At 41.4% G+C, this 15916-nt stretch overlaps 3 protein-coding genes across 3 annotated transcripts; 1 reads left to right on the top strand and 2 right to left on the bottom strand.

Annotated features, from left to right (window-relative positions):
* Positions 1–1059: 1059 nt before the first annotated feature.
* On the top strand, positions 1060–9529 carry zgc:136439 (uncharacterized protein LOC678627 homolog). The gene is made up of 8 exons (XM_023262326.3): positions 1060–1409; positions 4178–4267; positions 4492–4571; positions 4669–4784; positions 4936–5033; positions 8837–8905; positions 8998–9056; positions 9199–9529. The coding sequence occupies exons 1-8, from the start codon at positions 1218–1220 to the stop codon at positions 9317–9319; spliced, it is 825 nt and encodes a 274-aa protein (XP_023118094.2). The 5' UTR covers positions 1060–1217; the 3' UTR covers positions 9320–9529.
* On the bottom strand, positions 9137–13281 carry asnsd1 (asparagine synthetase domain containing 1). Its single transcript, XM_023262325.2, has 3 exons — positions 11866–13281; positions 11461–11642; positions 9137–9773 (listed from the first exon to the last, which is right to left on the bottom strand). Exons 1-3 carry the CDS (start codon positions 13279–13281, stop codon positions 9527–9529), a joined length of 1845 nt encoding a protein of 614 aa, XP_023118093.2. The 3' UTR covers positions 9137–9526.
* LOC111563295 (ASNSD1 upstream open reading frame protein-like) lies at positions 13203–14525 on the bottom strand. Its single transcript, XM_023262327.3, has 4 exons — positions 14336–14525; positions 14080–14133; positions 13494–13569; positions 13203–13342 (listed from the first exon to the last, which is right to left on the bottom strand). Exons 1-4 carry the CDS (start codon positions 14408–14410, stop codon positions 13302–13304), a joined length of 246 nt encoding a protein of 81 aa, XP_023118095.1. The 5' UTR covers positions 14411–14525; the 3' UTR covers positions 13203–13301.
* Positions 14526–15916: the final 1391 nt, after the last annotated feature.

Here is a 15916-nt window from a genome sequence, read left to right as displayed (position 1 = left end):
TTTGATATGCAGTGTCAACATTTCAATAACTTCTGGATAGCTTCTTGGTATAGCTGTGTGTGTTATGAACTTGTGTCAGAAGGAAAATGATGATAAATGAAGAAAAGATGACTCATTAAACTGTACACTGGTTACTGTTTTTCAGAGCTGTATGTGCTGAACACTGGCTTTGGATACAGTGGCTGGCATAATGGATGAAAGCTACCAATACCTTTAAACAAAGGACTAACAGAGTAGCTGATTTTAGATTTCTACAAAGTTCTGTATTTAGATGAGGACAAACTCGGCCTTACTATAGCGGTGAACAGTTTTTAAAAATTGGCAGTGTTATGGATAAATAATAATCTGAATAAACCTAACCCCTAGATTTTAGTAGCTGAACCAGTTTTTTGGTCTTCTATAACAGCTGGTGTCGTTTTGTTAAATCAAGGCAATACCAACCTTCAGTTCTTTTACTATAAAATCTCTGACAGAAGTGCTACTTCTGCACTGTTTCTTTAATTTAATTTTTAGATACTTTATTTTAATAAATTGTGAAAAGAGTAAAATGACCAAATCCCAGAAATGTTTTCAACTTGTCCATATGGGAAGGACAACAATCAGTCACTGAGAGATAATAACCAAACAGTACCCAAAAGTTGCAATAGTAAGATGATACATGATTAATTCACAAGTAAACAAAGTCATTAAGATAAAAATGAGGAATTGAGCTGGAGACTAGAATAAACACTATTTAGAAATGAGTGCAAAGAGTTTCTTTTTTCTGTATTTGTTGAATAGTAAAAAGGCATTTTTAGTACATTCCACAATGGGGAGATTTAATGCAACATTGATGTATATAGTCGTTGGTTGTAATTATATTATTGATTAGAAATACGATCGGCTTATTCTTCATGATTACTTCAAACTGAATGTAGTTGAAAGTTTTTTTTTAATTGTTTTTTATGGAGCTGTGGCGATAAACCTGGTTATGCAAGACTACTTTTAATTTGGAAACAGCCGCCGGAGCCCTCTGAACACAGAAGTAGTCTCGCGAAGTCAGACTTTTCCAGTATTGGTCGGACGGCAAACCTCGCGAGAAGTGCTAGGAGCTTTTCCGTGAATTATTTTTCCAACTCTGTACTTTCTGTCTCACAGTTCACAGCCTTTACATAGTCACTAACCTTAAGGTCATACAGCTAGCATCTGAACGGCGTTTCTCCAGGCCCACAGTGTAAATGAAAGCTGTAATTCTCGCTGCCGGGTACGGAACCAGGCTCCAGAGGGATGTCGTTGCGGACAGCAGCGGGAGGTTCGCCCACCTGGCCGGCGTGGCGAAGCCGCTGCTGCCGGTGGGTCGCTGCGCCCTGATCTCCCACTGGGTCCACGCTCTGACCGCCTCCGGCTCTGTGGACGGCGTTTATGTTGTAGTAAGTACTAGTGTACACCGGCATACAGTAACCTAAACTATGTTTGCTCAGGCAGTGTATTAGTAGTTTTACTCCACCATATTCCTTGGTACCTTTTATTCCCACACATTTATCTGACAGTGTTTGGGAGATTGTTACCCAACATACAGCGCAGGTTGGAATAAAGACTAACTACCAGAGGTTGACTGATATGTTTTTCCAGGGCTGATACTATCACTCGTGATTAATAATCAAGGAGACAGTTAACCGGCATCTGGAACTGATGCACATTTGCAGTAAAAACTGCAAACTGATTGTGTCAAAATTCAGAATGATTCAAACTCAGACACAACATACCTGTGTGTAGGTAAGTTTTTTCACTGCCTGTAAGAAATAGATGAGCCTGTGGGTCTGAAAAGTGAAGCACAAATGTCTTAAATCTGCATTCTTTGTCACAGCCAACAGGAGGCGATTCCTCTGCTTGTAAAAAGAAATCTGACTGTTCAAAAGTAGAGTGGTGGAAAAAAGTTTTCGGAAACCCTTAAAATTTGACACAATCTCAAATACTGTCTTGAAATATTCGTGCAAAAATCTTTTTTTGTGTTTCAAAAGGTGTGGCTGCATTAGACAAACACAAACAAATACAAATTCTATTTTTTTGTTTGTTGTTTACAAGAAAAACTAACAAAACTAAATTCTTGGCAGTTTCAGTATGTCAGTTTTCAACATTGTCAGTATCAAAGTCAGCAAATAACAGGGAATATGTTCAAAACTGAACAAAAAAGAAACCATCACATTATCAAATTAATATTTAGTAGTCCTGCCATTAGCAGCAGTAGAGCTCTAATCCTGGCTGGCATCTTCCCCACGAGTCTTTCACACTGTTCAGGGGTAATCTTGTCTCATTTTTTTTGAATTACTGCTTTTAATTCTGCTAAATTCATTGGTTTACGCTTTGAAACAGACCTTTTGATAATCCACCACAGATTTTCAATGGGGCTCATGTCCGGGGATTGAGCTGGCCGCTCTAAGACCTGGATACTGAGCTCCTGCAGCCAAGTTCTACTGGTCCTGGATGTGTTCAAGGGGCATCAACTTGTTGAAACATCCAGTTTTGACCTTGACGGAACAGAGCACGTGCAGAAGGGAGCATGTGGGTTTAGAGAATTGCACAATACTTGGCAGAGTTCAATGTGCCATCACAGACAGTGAGATGACCAACACCAGCAGCACTCATGCATCCGTAAACCATGATACTGCCTCCACCATGCTTGACAGTAGGTACTGTCCATGCTGGAGATAATGCTTTGCCTGGCCTTCTGCATACCCTCACATTAGCAGAAGGAAGATAAAGCTGGAAACTGGACTCATTTGAACACAGAATCTTCTTCCAATTCCTGGCTGTCCAGTTCTTGTGTGCTTGGGCTCAATGATGCCGGGCTAACCTCTGTCTCTCACTGATCAGGGGCTTCTTGACAGCCTTGTAGGACCTTAAGCCATGATCTGAAAGTCGGCCACGTACAGAGAAACACTGGACACCAGTTTGGTTTGATCACTGCTGCTGAAGCTCTTGGGATGTCATTTGGCGGTTTTCCCTGTACATGCGGATCAGGATGCGCTCATTTCTTGCTGAAGAAACCCTTGGATGCACAGATTTTGGTTTGTCTTCCAAGTTGTTGGTTCATCTGTATTTCTGCAGAGTGTATCAAACTGCTGAAAGACTGCATTTGCACCTCCTGGCTATCTGGTGGCAGCTGTACCCTTCCTGGCTGAGAATCTGTATCTTCAGGTGTGTTTCCTGCGTTAGGTTCCTTGTTTTAGCCATTTTTGTCTCTCGAGAACTTTCAAATGTGCTGGCTTTATGTAGACACGAAGCACCGCAACAAAAATTGTGTCTTTAAATAAAAAGCAGGACCTTCATTAGTGGATCACTGGTACCAAAATGACCTCGTACTCCAAATTTCTTATGTATTTTATGGAACCAATTAATTTTAGGTTTTTAATGGCTTTTTTAGGATTTGTTTAGTATTTTGGCTGTGACTGTACTAAACAAAATTGCACTTGAAGACCTAAGAGTGATTCTTAATGCAATATTTCACAAATGCATGGGGTGTCTGACTTTTTTCCACCACTGTATATGAGAAAATTACCCTGCTTCTCACTTGATCTATTACCTCAATAGATATTGTCCTTATCAGTTTATGGTCGCAAAGGTTAGTTTATCCTTTAATTCAGCATGATAATCATTTTGTCAATTTGGATTCAGTTAAAGAAAAACAGACAGTAATACAGAATATGTTCCCGAGCAGGGCTACCTTGTGATTGACATGTTGCTACTATATCAGCATGTGTGGTGTCCTCAAGTCACTTCATACATGCCATCTTAAATGAGCAAGATGGCAATGGGCAAATTCCAAACTCAAGGCTTCAGAATGGTAGTCCACAGGCAAATGGGCGACGTCACAATAACGCCACTCATCTTTTGCTACTACTACTTAATAATAGTAATAATCAGAATACTGCTGAATATCTGATCCAATAACTGAGCAGACAATGGGCTGTCTCCTAACTACATATCAGTATGTAATGTACCAAAGATTGTCTCCCTGACATCGTAGCCAGGCTCAGTTTACATGTTAATGCATTGATAATACATTTTGCACTCAGAGTAGGTACTTTTGGTATTCTAAGTAAGTTTTACATATGAACTTAGTTTTAAACAAAAGTTTGATTTGACAGTGAATGATCACTCAGTTTTTCTGTTCTGTCATCTGTTCTCTTCTCCACAGACCAACGCTCTTTACCACGCTGCATTTGAAGAATGGGCAGCACATTTCACAAATGTCAGGGTCCTCAACGATCAAACGACAAGCAATGACGTAAATATGTTCAGCGATTACATAGTATTCCCTGTCATCACTACTTTTGACATGTTTCGGCCTTCTCAGACCTTCCTCTGAGTCATTAGTCTAGGTAGTGCAAGGACTTTCCCTACTGAAAGTATATTGAAAATACAGAACTTGAGCCATGCTAGAGAATTGATTTGGTTAATTGTGTATTTGCATTTTGTTTTCTTTGTTTAAACCTCTAATCGCCCTATCAGGAGCGTCTGGGTGCTGTGGCCTGCTTGCAGCTCGCAGTAAAGCACTTCAAGATCGACGACCATGTTCTAGTTATTGGAGGGTACGTTTCTATTTCTAAATCTACAGAAACAAGTGTGTGTTTAAACCTAAATTTAGGCCCCGTTTCTGACATGCAAACTTCTCTCAATCCTAAACAGTGACACCCTCTTCAAAGAAGATTTCAGCCTCAGTAAAGTCAAAGAGAGGTTTTCTGAAGTGCAAGCAAAGTGTGAAGACAGCTGTCTGGTGCTCTCATACCAGTGCAAAGATGAAGGTGAGGTTTTTCAAGCAGCCACACTGAAGAAATTGTACTATAACTTACAGAAGCTGTTAGAGTAAGGGGACAATCTTACCAAATGACAGTCTTGGTTTCGCCTCATGCTTAAAATTTGTATAATTAGTATTTTCTGTCTGTTTCTATACAGAAACCCAGAAATATGGAATACTGGAAGTAGATGATGATCTTCGCGTCCTCTGTATGAAGGAGAAACCTCTTCCTTCTGAGACAAAGTCAAGAAGAGCAGTAAGTTCATCACCTTCAGTAAGCAAATCCTGCCACTTTTGATTGGAGAATGGCTTTAGGGCAGAAAACAGCTGCCAACCAGATCCTCTGTTCTGAAAATGCATCAGATGGTATTTAGACAGCAACCCACTTTTTGGATTTTAACGGTTAGTTTTTCCAGTGGAACACATTTAAAGGTGCTGTATGCAACCTTCGTGACCACTGGATGTTGCATTAGAGCACCAGCATCTCAAACAAAACAGACATGTCAGCCATACCTCCCCCTCCCTTGATGTTTAATATACAACTAAAACAGTTGTATACACAAGAGCCAACAAAAATAATCAAGCTACATCATTTGGCTTATGTTAGCATTGCAAAATTAATTGAACGCCTGTAACAAGTTGATATAAACTCAAGTAGCGTTATCTTGACTACAGGTGTCTTTTCTTTGCTTCACTCATGTCTGAGACACACACAGTGAAACACAGCAGACTTGAACAGAGGAACAGAAGTAGACACACTGAGCTAAAATCCATCTATCCATCCATTATCTAGACACCACTTAATCCTCTTTAGGGTCGTGGGGGCACTAAAGTCTATCCCAGCTGACTTAGGGTGAAGGCAAGGGACACCCTGGACAGGTCTCCAGTCTATTACAGGACTACATATAGAGACAAACAATGACACTTGCTTTCGCACCTACAGACAATGAAGAGGCTGAGGAACAGCTTCTTCCCCAGAGCTGTTGCCTCCATTACACCACTACATCTCCTCCCTCCCCCACCCCCCTGCCCGTACAGACATGCACAACCCAGAGATGGAACTCTTACCCTCCCCAGAAATACAATGACAATAAATATCCTTGAATCCTTGAATGACTAATTAACCTCGGCATGTTTTTGGACTGTGAGAGGAAGCCAGAGTACCTGGAGAAAACCCACACATGTATAGGGAGAACATGCAAACTCCATGCAGAAAAATCCCAGGACGCCAACCGGGGATCTTCTAGCTGCAAGGCTAAAGTGCTAACTACCGAGCCACTGTGCAGCCCTTAAGCTAAAATTAATTTGGTAAATAGCATGAATGTCACACTCATTTTTATTATTATATTTGAGTGGTTCTGTGTTTGTTTTTTGGGGGGTCTGAGGCTGAACACCTCAGATTGTGCTCAGTTCCGCTCTGCCATCTCGCTGTTACAATGTGGTGTAGGATGTCAAATGAATGAAATCAAATAGATGCAGGTGCAGAGAACCTGCTGACAGAGCAGCTCAGATTACAACAAAGTGTGACTTGCATTCTCTGCAAAGGATGCCGTAACTCTAATATATGTTTATACAAGAAGTAGTTGTCTTCTGCTAATGTTCAAAATCTTATCCATAAAACTTAGAACTCCTGATGCATCTTCAATTTACAGTTTTTTTATTTCCACAAAAGAGAGCCCATGTAGGAACTGATCTCAGAAATATTTCCATATTAAAGGTGGAGTAAGCCATTCTAATGCAACACATTTTCTGTCAAATTAAGTGCTTATTTAATTACAGTTTATTATTTCTCCGTTCAGTGTGTTCACCAAAAAAATCCAGTGTTTATACACAGCCTGGGTTCTGTAAATGGGAAATAAAGTGACATGGACAGATCCATACGAAACTATTAGAGCCAGTCAGTAACGGGATATATCTGCTTGTGCACAGGCATAGACTACATGCACAGAACATCCCTATGAATCCCTACACATTTTCCAGAGGACAGGATGAACTCAGAGGATTTTTAAGATGCTGTTCTCCCTTACAAGGGCTGCCCAGTGGATCAGAGTTAGCACTGCCGCCTTGCAGCTAGAAGATGCCCAGTTCGTGTCTCGGCCTCTTTCTGCATGGAGTTCACATGCTCTCTCTGTGCATGCATGGGTTTTCTCCAGGTACTTCAGCTTCCTCTCACAGTCCAAGAACATGCTGAGGTTAACTGGTGATTCTAAATTGTCCGTAAGTGTGAATGTGAGTGTGATTGTTTGTCTCTATATGTAGCCCTGTGATAGACTGGTGACCTGTCCAGGGTCTCCCCTGCCTTCACCCTAATACCTCTTTTCCACCAAAAGAACCAGGTGCTAGTTCAGTGCTGGTGCTTAGTTGGTGCAAATCTATGCCTCCTAAAAAACAGTTTGCTTTTCCATTGGCAAGGAGCCAAGTTAGAGTTGTGTCACCGTAGAACGCCAGTATGTCACTGCATATGTAGCCGTTCAACAATGTTTACGCATCGTAACCATGACTTTGCAAGCCTACATTGCGATCCAGAAACAAATAATCAGACTGTTTGTAGCTACCTGTCATAGTAGTCACGGGCAACAGCGACTACGTTTGAGAAGACAGGGAACTGTCAGAGATGTTTTGATTCTTAACAGTGAACGTGTTAGCATTACCTTGGCTACTTAGCTTTGACTACAGTTGCATCCGTTACATAGTGGTTAAACAAACTACTCACTCGGCTGTTTAAAAATGGCGATTCTGTATTTCTGTCGTTGATCGTTGGTCACTGTAATCCCGCCATCAGCCCGTGATGTATTCGGTTCTTAATTCTGGCCCAGCAAAGAGGTTTTTTTATATAGAGTTTTTGGAGCCTGGAGCCGGTGCTTAGGTGGTGGAAACACAAAGAACTGATGCTGTGTCAAGTAGTGTTGCTTTCGTCAACGAAAATTATGACGAAATATCGTCGTCAACGGACCTTTATCACTTGACGAAAACGAGACGAGATGAAATAATTTCGTCTCGTCTCGTTTTGGTCAACGAAAATGAAGAGACATTTCAGCAGTTTTTATTTTGTAAACCGAATTTCGTCTCATTTTTATTCATCAACAATATTGTATTATATATTTTATTATAGTTATCGTCACATAACCACCATTTACATTTCGTCTCGTCTTGTTTTCGTCAAGTGATAAAGGTTCGTTGACAACAATATTTCGTCATAATTTTCGTTGACGAAAGCAACACTAGTGTCAAGCACTGGCTCTGAACTAGCACTGGAACCAGCTTGGCTGATAAGGGGCCTAAGTCAGCTGGGATAGGCTCCAGCCCCCTGCAACCCTAATGAGGATTAAGCGGTGTATAGATCATGGATGGATGGATGTTCTCCATTAGATAGTTGCACCTACTTGTAGAGCAGCTGTGAGAGACAGTGCTCTTTTCCTTCCTGTTACCATGGGAACATGTGGAGCAAGAAGCCAGTTTTAGCACAACTGGGCTCTGCTTCTCTATCGCAAACAAAGACTATCATCCTCCACCAGTCTATTCCCCACAGCAACCACCACTGTGAATCTGCAGGCCCGGGAGTCCACCAGTGAGGGGTTCGGTCTGCAGCCAGCTCTCTGGTTCTCCCGGCTTTTTCAAACAATGTTGACAACAAACTAGTGCCAGTTAGTACTCCGTTGGGTTTCAGATGCTGTGTTCGTGTGCTTATGTTCATTTGATGTTTTATAATATTTGTTTTGCTTCAGCTATGGGAAGAGACATTCTCTTTCACACCATGTAGGGCAGGAACATTTCACCTTCGACCCATTAACCCAGTTGTTCATGTGGTTGCTATGGCAACACACATCTATGAATTTGAGTGAGGAGTCTTCTGAAGGAGTACTGATGGGAGTGGTGTGTTTGTTTGGCTGTTGGGAACAAAGATCAACAGACTTAATCAGGAATGGTTTCCTCCACCCTTAACAAAGGTTATTTTGTTTTTTATCGTGTCCATCATGTACAGTGTGTGTATTTGCACAGCATATCGTTTGCTCCAACTTTCAGGCAACACTCGGCTAATAATTTCCGTTTGTTTTTCAGTGTCCTTGCTTCTATGTGTTTTCAAAGAAAAGCCTTCCTCTTGTGGATACTTTCCTTGAGGAAAAGAAGGTAAATCAAATAATGGGAGGTCCCACATGTGGTGTGAATTAGAGCAAAATGTGTTGGGGTTTTTTTGTTCATTTCATGACTTTTTCCCACAGGATACTCCTATTGAAGAGAAAGATGCTCCAGGAAACTTTGTGTCTTGGCTTATTCCAAGGTAATTTCTGCATTTGGCTCCATGAGATTTCTGTTGTAATATTTTTCAAGCATGCAAAATAACACTCCAGATAAAAGAAATACTTTTAAAACTGCTTTTTTGTTTATTTCTCTATCAGTAGAATTTTTTCTTTTTCTTTCAGGAAACCAGTGTACATTCATCAGATTTCTGGGCGTTTTGATGTTGGAAACTTGCCTTCCTATATTGAATGTGACCTGTACTTCAGAGAAAAACTTCAGGATGTCCAGTCTTACATGGTGTAGAAGAACCATGAATACATAGAAACAAGTTATTTATTTTGCCATGTTAAAAAAAAAATCATCCAAGAACAGAAGAAATCAAATGTGACATCTTGGCCAATTTTAGAATGTCTGTAAATTTGTCTGTAAAAGTTGCTTAGTCAGTAAGTGTGAATGTTAACTGTATGCAATTTTATAAAGGATATTTTCTATTAAAATCATTTCTTTGATCTACCCAGTGAGGAGTCTTGCGCATTTGTCTGAGGCCTTTTCGTGGCTGTCCTCCATCTTTGCGATGCGGGAGCCAAACTGCATGGCTCTCTTGGGCAGGACGGCTGATTGGCTGAGGCCAAGCTGCTTTGCTGTCAGTCTGAGGAGGAGCTTCTCCCCAACACCTCGAGGAAGCGACAGATCTGCCTTCTCCCACACAGGCAAAGAGTTCAAGTAGCTCACCACTTCTTCATCCAAGTAGGGAAACCTGCAGATACATGACACTTTTCAGATACTGAAAAATGGAATTTCATCTGAGCCTCTAGATTTTTTGCACAACACGTCACAATGTAGGGACATTTCTTTGGCAGAAATAAGTCGCTTCAGGTGAATCTAAGTGTTGATATGACACAGCCGTTCTGGCTATTTAGGCCTCAGAGTTATGGTAAAAGAGTGACAGATGCCAAACTAACACCTTGTGTAAACAGCTAAAGACCTGAGAGGAGGTTTAAGTGAACGCTCCTGTGTGGGTGGACCTCAGCTGTGGAGGACCTTGAATAAATAAATAAATACCACTTACCTAAGTTACAGGGATGAAAAATGTGATCTCAGTTACTTAGAGTTAGTACAGTTTATCTTCTTGTCAACCCTTCTTTCAAGCTTAAAGTACACAGTGGATTCTTTGGCCCCTTAGAAGCTTAGCTTAGAAGGTAACATTTGTAACATACCGTGACCCCAGAGGCCTGTACTATGAAGCACGATTTAAGGTTAGTGAGGGAACTCCAGGACAACAACTGTATTCAGTTCTTACTGGGGTACATCACCATGGCAACTTGTGCTGAACACCTAAGCTGCTCTGCACCATGGTATGTTCAAGATAACAAATCAACATGTATAAAAACACTCCCTACTGACTAATCAGTTCTCTGGGAAAACGGCATCAATATTCATAAAAGATCCCGTGAAGCTCAAGCACAGACAGTGCTGTGACAGGGTCTCTCAGGAGGGCAAGAGTTTGCAGAGGTGCAGTTTCAAATCTCCTCGCCTTTGTATATTGATAAAATCCTAAAACAGACTGATAAGTACTAAAGCCTTGAACTTCATGGCTTCGTGAAGTTCAAGGCATTCAGATTTGCAAGAGGAGTATTCTATATTCTTTACTTGCTCCCCAAAACATTTTACAATGCCAAGCAGCTGAAATAATACATTTAAAACTGTCTTCCACAACAAGAATATCACACTGAATGTGAGATAACTGAGCTCATTCTCCACATCATTAAGTTCTATTTTTACTACTTGTCTATTTATTCTTTATACAATTTATCATTTTTGTGAGCGGTGTAGAGAGGATACATCCGTAATTTGGTTGTACAATCATTTACTGCAGAAGGATAATTTAACTGAATGTTAAATAAAAAACTTGTGGTCAGAAAAAATCCCTTGGCATGGACTTTGTATTTTTTTACATCCACTAAAAAAAACCTATAACACACTGAAGAAAAGAGAAAAATACATAAAACATATGGGCTTTTGAATGCCCACTAACTTCAAAATCATATCACTGATGATGCTTTTTTGTTTATTGACAGTAGGTGGCAGTAAGAATTGTGGCAAGAGAGACGATGAAGATTAGTGCATGCAAGTAAAGACTGATGTAAACAGTGTGCAAATAAAACTTGTTTCTTAAAATCAGCTTTGCAACTGTTTTTAGAAAGAGGAAAATGCACTCAACACATTTGTCAGACGTTGTGGATACACCCAAGATGGTGTGGTAAGAAAAACTAACTTTCAATTTTGGAGTTATTAAAAGAAAAAAATGGCACAGGGCACGTTTAAAAGTGATGTCAAAAATGAGATACCATTTGAATTTTTAACTAACAAATTAAGCAATTTGAAGACATCACTTTGAGCTTTGGCAAGTTGCAGTTCCTATTTCAAACAGGTTCCACACCTACCTAGCTTCTTTCCCATGGTCACCGATCACTCGGTCATCTCTGCCTAGATTCCTGGAGGAGATCCTGTCCAGCTCCATGGCTAGTTCCTGAATCAGTCCTTCGTGTCCAGACGTCTTGAAGCGGACTCTGTGTCTGGAGTAGCCTGCTAGCTGCTCATCAGCTCCAATTCCTGTCAAAATGACCTGCAGTCATGACATAACAAAACAGAAGAGCCCTTCAGTGTAACTGCTGAGGACAAAGAAAGATCTCTTAATAGCAGTTTTTTCACTAGCCTATAAGTTATAACATTAACAACAACAACTCAGCTGGACAGTCTTATCAAATCACTTAAACTGGTTAAAAGGTTAAATCAAGCTCACAAGCTTATGTTCCTGTAAAGTGCAAAGTCTGCTGCTTGTACTTGACCTTTGCTGATGATGTGAAGGGCCTCTGGTCGCTGTCCTCCATAATGAACCCGGTTCCTCTTGCAGCAAACCACACAGCACATCCAATACTATCATCAAGCACCGTCTCCAGTGGATGCACCAAATGACAAATGCGCTCCATGCGCATTTTTTGAAGCTCCTCCTGTGTTACATTGATTTCAACAAAATTCCATCTTCTTTCAGGATTCAAATCCTGTAATTCCTTAAGACCATTTTTTCCAGTAATTCTGTCAGGAACATCAAAGGGACTGAATGTTCGGGAATCAGCACAGTCAGTCTTGGATTCTGTGGGTTTATTTTTGGGCTTTTTGGGCTTTTTTGCACACACATTCTGCTTCTTTGGTTCCTGTAGTTTAAAGGCTACGTTAAGAAGGTCTATGGGCTGATGAGCAGGCACATGACGGTCAGCCAAAGCAGCCAGCACCATTGAATCAATACCTCCTGAAAACAGTATAGCAACACTGGCCTGGTCATTAGCAAGAAGTGAATGGTCTTGTAAACCAAAAGGCAGAGACTGAACTCGACGCCTTACTGCCTCACTGAGAACATCGATAAGACGGTCCGCCTCATCGGTTTGCTCCTTGCTTGCTAGCAGCTCCTCCAGGTCCTTGACAGATAAATGTGAGTCGGAATGAACTTCTGTCTTGTTTAATGACTCTGGAATGGACATATTCAGGCGGCACACAGGTGAGGTGAGAACGAGGCCTGCTTGGTTCATCACAGCATTGCAGCCACTGGGGACAGACTCCAATATCTTTTCACTGCAACAGGAGATGACATCATCCCCTGCATGAGCCCAAGGATAGATCTCAAATGACAGAGAGCCGGTTTCTGTAGCTGCTCTCAGGTCAATCCTGTACACACCAACTGCTGGGACTTCTTGCCAATTACGCTGATCGGGTCCAGAAGCATGGGCTGCCACAGAAGTCAGGGTCAAGGCACTGACCTCTGCATCAAATTTCCACAGCAAACTCCGCCTGCCAAAGAAGTCTCTTCCAAACCAGAGGTATTCTCCTGCCTTCTGGTAGTAAACAAACCCCCACGGCCCCTGTATAGCAGACAGGACAGTCAGGATCTCTGAAGGGTTGTTGCAGGACGACAGCTGCTGAGAGACCACAGCAGTGTCATTCTCCTCTGACCTGACAGGCAACCCTCCAAAAATCTCTCCATTCCACAGCAGGATATTTCCAGCACTGTCTTGAACTGGTTGTGGGGTAAGAGGACCTCTCATGTGAAGAACATGAGCAGAGAATAAACACTGATAATAGTGATTTGTGCCTATAACTGTTAGCTCCTGGCTCGAGCAGGGCCCTCTTCTTTTCAAATGTTCATAAACTGCTTTGTCCCACTCAGAATGAGCAGACAACAAACTCAACAGACAAAAGATGCCACACATTGTTGGGTTGAAAGTCCTTTTTATAAATCCTGTAGATCCTTTTTCATATTATCCAGTTCCTCTGCACACAGAAAACAGCATCTGTTATATTAATCAGTGACATGATGCTATAAGATCACATTTTTAATTTAACCTTTGCTATTAACTAATGACACACAGCAGTTTGTTTATCTTTTGAAATGGGTCATTCAGGTTTACAGGTGTCAACTTACTTTTACATGAACTCAGTGTCTGACCTCTGTCTGCCAGGAAGAATATGTTACTGTTCCTCTGCTGGATATAGACTTTCTGGGTGGGAAAAACAAACATACAAAATGTGCATAAATATGACATAAAATGCATATGTTCCTGAAAGAAATCTGGTACAATATAGGATGGCTTTGCCAATTTTATGAAGAGACATGTCTTCCAACATAGGATAAAGTTTATCTGCATGTATTTAAATGCTGGAAGACATATCATGAGTGAAATAAGCCACGGTAAGATATGCTGCTTATTTGCTCCCTTTCTTCTCCTCCACCTTTCCTGTCGCTCTTCAACTACTCACTTGAATGAATGTAAATGCTGAAAAAATCATCTTAAAAAACATACATTCAGATTTCAGGGTTGCATGTGTAAAATCTAAGGAACCAATCCTGACAAGTTACAGAGAGTTAAATGTGAGCCATTTCAAGACAGGAAGGGATTGTTTTTATGGAATAAAACTAAATAGTTGACCTTGCTACACTGAGATGATTTTAAAGGTTTAACAAATGACTGGAGAAGTATGAGTTTCAGTCAGACTTTGACTCTCCTCACCCTGTTCTTCTTCAGGTTGGAGAGCTCGTCCACAACAACCTTCTGCTCCTTGATCTGAAAATTAGCATCATGAGTTATTTCACTGGGAAAATCCGAAGTTTAAAGTTGCAAATAGACACACAGCAAAGAAAAGAGTCGGTACAAACGTTTGTGTGTATGTAATAGAGTTGTATTCAGGTTTGCTTCATGACTATTAGCCTGCATTAGCAACATTAGCTAACATTAGCCACCAGAAACATGTTTTGGCTAACGCTACCTTCTTGTTCAGTTCCTCCTTAATTGCAGACACTTCTTCCAAATTATCGTCGTTTTCGTTGCTTTTCGAAGACATGTTGGTCAACAGAAACGTAGACAAGGACTCTCCACAGTTTTCCTGACAGTAGTTGAAGCAGCTAGCCTCAGTGTAAACACATGCTCAAACACTGTCAGCAGCTATTCCGGCTGAGGAAGTCTGACCAACTATGACTCTACCGCCTCCTGGAGGCCTGGAGGACGTAAAGATATACACTGTTTTTATTTCTTTAGACTTACACTTTATTAATCCAGAGAGGGAAATTCGTTTGTTACAGCAGCATGGATATTCAACAAAAGGGTAAACAATAAGACAACACAGAATATCAGAGTAGGGTATAAAGTGAAGGTAAAATAGGATTAAAAAAAATTTAGAAAATATAATACAGAAAGAAAAAATTTAAAAAAACGCACAGGAATATACAAGAGTGATACAGAAATGTGCAAATGAACAGAATGTGCACACGACAATGTGCTTAGATGTGCAAATGGCATAAGCAGGTGCAGATAAGTTTACAGATGTAATGAATGATGTTTAGAATGTGAAGTCTATATCGGCCAGACGCTGATGCATTTAAAAGTCTTATTGGTGTGGGGGAAATGACTTCCTGTACTGTTGATTGGAGCATTGAGGTTGTATCAGTCTGTTACTGAAGCTGCTCCTCAGATCGTCCACAGTTTTATGGAGAGGGTAGAAGGTGTTGTCCATGATAGCCAGCAGTTTGGTCAGCATCCTCTGCTCCACCACCTCCTACAAGGTGACCAACTGACAGCCAACAACAGACTGGGCTTTCCTGATCGACTTATTCAGTCTGTTGACGTCCTTCTCCTTGATGCCTGCACCCCAGCACACCACAGCAAAGAAGATGGCACTCGCCACCACGGACTGATTAAACATCAGGAGCATGCGGTTGCATACACTGAATGACCTGAGCCTCCTGAGGAAGTAGAAGTGGCTCATGTCCTTCTTGTAGACAGTCTCTGTGTTTGTTGACCACTCCAATTGGTTGTCCAGACTCACTCCCATGTACTTGTAAGTCTGGACAATCTCCACATCAGTCCCTTTGATGCATACAGGAGAGGGTGGCGACTTGTTCTTCCAGAAGTCCACCACCATCTCCTTCGACACCATCGCACAAACCAGCCCACTAGTTCCTGCGTTCATCCTCCCTCCTGTTCTCCACACAGCCACCTATGGCCGTGTCATCTGAGAATTTCTGCAGGTGACATGACTCAGTGCTGTACTGGAAGTCTGAAGTGTAGTTAGTGAAGAGGAAGGGGGACAGCACAGTTCCCTGGGGGGCTCGGTGTTGGAGGTCAGACGTTCAGACACACAGCTTTGTAACTGTGGTCTGCCCATCAGATAGTCTGTAATCTAGGCGATAAGGGAAGTGTCCACCTGCATGTCCTCCAGCTTGGCCTTCAGCAGTCTGGGCTGGATGGTATTGAAGGTGCTGGAACAGTCAAAGAATGTGATGTGGACAGTGGTGTTGGGTCTGTCCACTGTGGAGTATTTCCTCTGCAGCAAACAGATGATGGCGTCATC

This window comes from Amphiprion ocellaris, chromosome 11 (genome assembly GCF_022539595.1).
Source record: "Amphiprion ocellaris isolate individual 3 ecotype Okinawa chromosome 11, ASM2253959v1, whole genome shotgun sequence".
NCBI lineage: Eukaryota > Metazoa > Chordata > Actinopteri > Pomacentridae > Amphiprion > Amphiprion ocellaris.
This window is presented reverse-complemented; position numbering and strand designations above follow the sequence as displayed.

Bases quoted from the DNA above. Each gene is read 5' to 3' on its own strand.
- asnsd1 (XM_023262325.2), bottom strand. From the start codon at position 13,281: ATGTGTGGCATCTTTTGTCTGTTGAGTTTGTTGTCTGCTCATTCTGAG. The intron at 11,643-11,865 runs GTCAAGTACAAG...TCATGACTGCAG, and splicing joins CCTTCACATCATCAGCAAAG to GTCATTTTGACAGGAATTGG. The intron at 9,774-11,460 runs GTAGGTGTGGAA...ATGTATCTGCAG, and splicing joins GACCATGGGAAAGAAGCTAG to GTTTCCCTACTTGGATGAAG.
- zgc:136439 (XM_023262326.3), top strand. From the start codon at position 1,218: ATGAAAGCTGTAATTCTCGCTGCCGGGTACGGAACCAGGCTCCAGAGG. The intron at 4,268-4,491 runs GTAAATATGTTC...TCGCCCTATCAG, and splicing joins ATCAAACGACAAGCAATGAC to GAGCGTCTGGGTGCTGTGGC. The intron at 5,034-8,836 runs GTAAGTTCATCA...TTTGTTTTTCAG, and splicing joins AGACAAAGTCAAGAAGAGCA to TGTCCTTGCTTCTATGTGTT.
- LOC111563295 (XM_023262327.3), bottom strand. From the start codon at position 14,410: ATGTCTTCGAAAAGCAACGAAAACGACGATAATTTGGAAGAAGTGTCT. The intron at 14,134-14,335 runs GTAGCGTTAGCC...GCTAATTTTCAG, and splicing joins AGGAGGAACTGAACAAGAAG to ATCAAGGAGCAGAAGGTTGT. The intron at 13,343-13,493 runs GTAAGTTGACAC...TTCTGTGTGCAG, and splicing joins GACACTGAGTTCATGTAAAA to AGGAACTGGATAATATGAAA.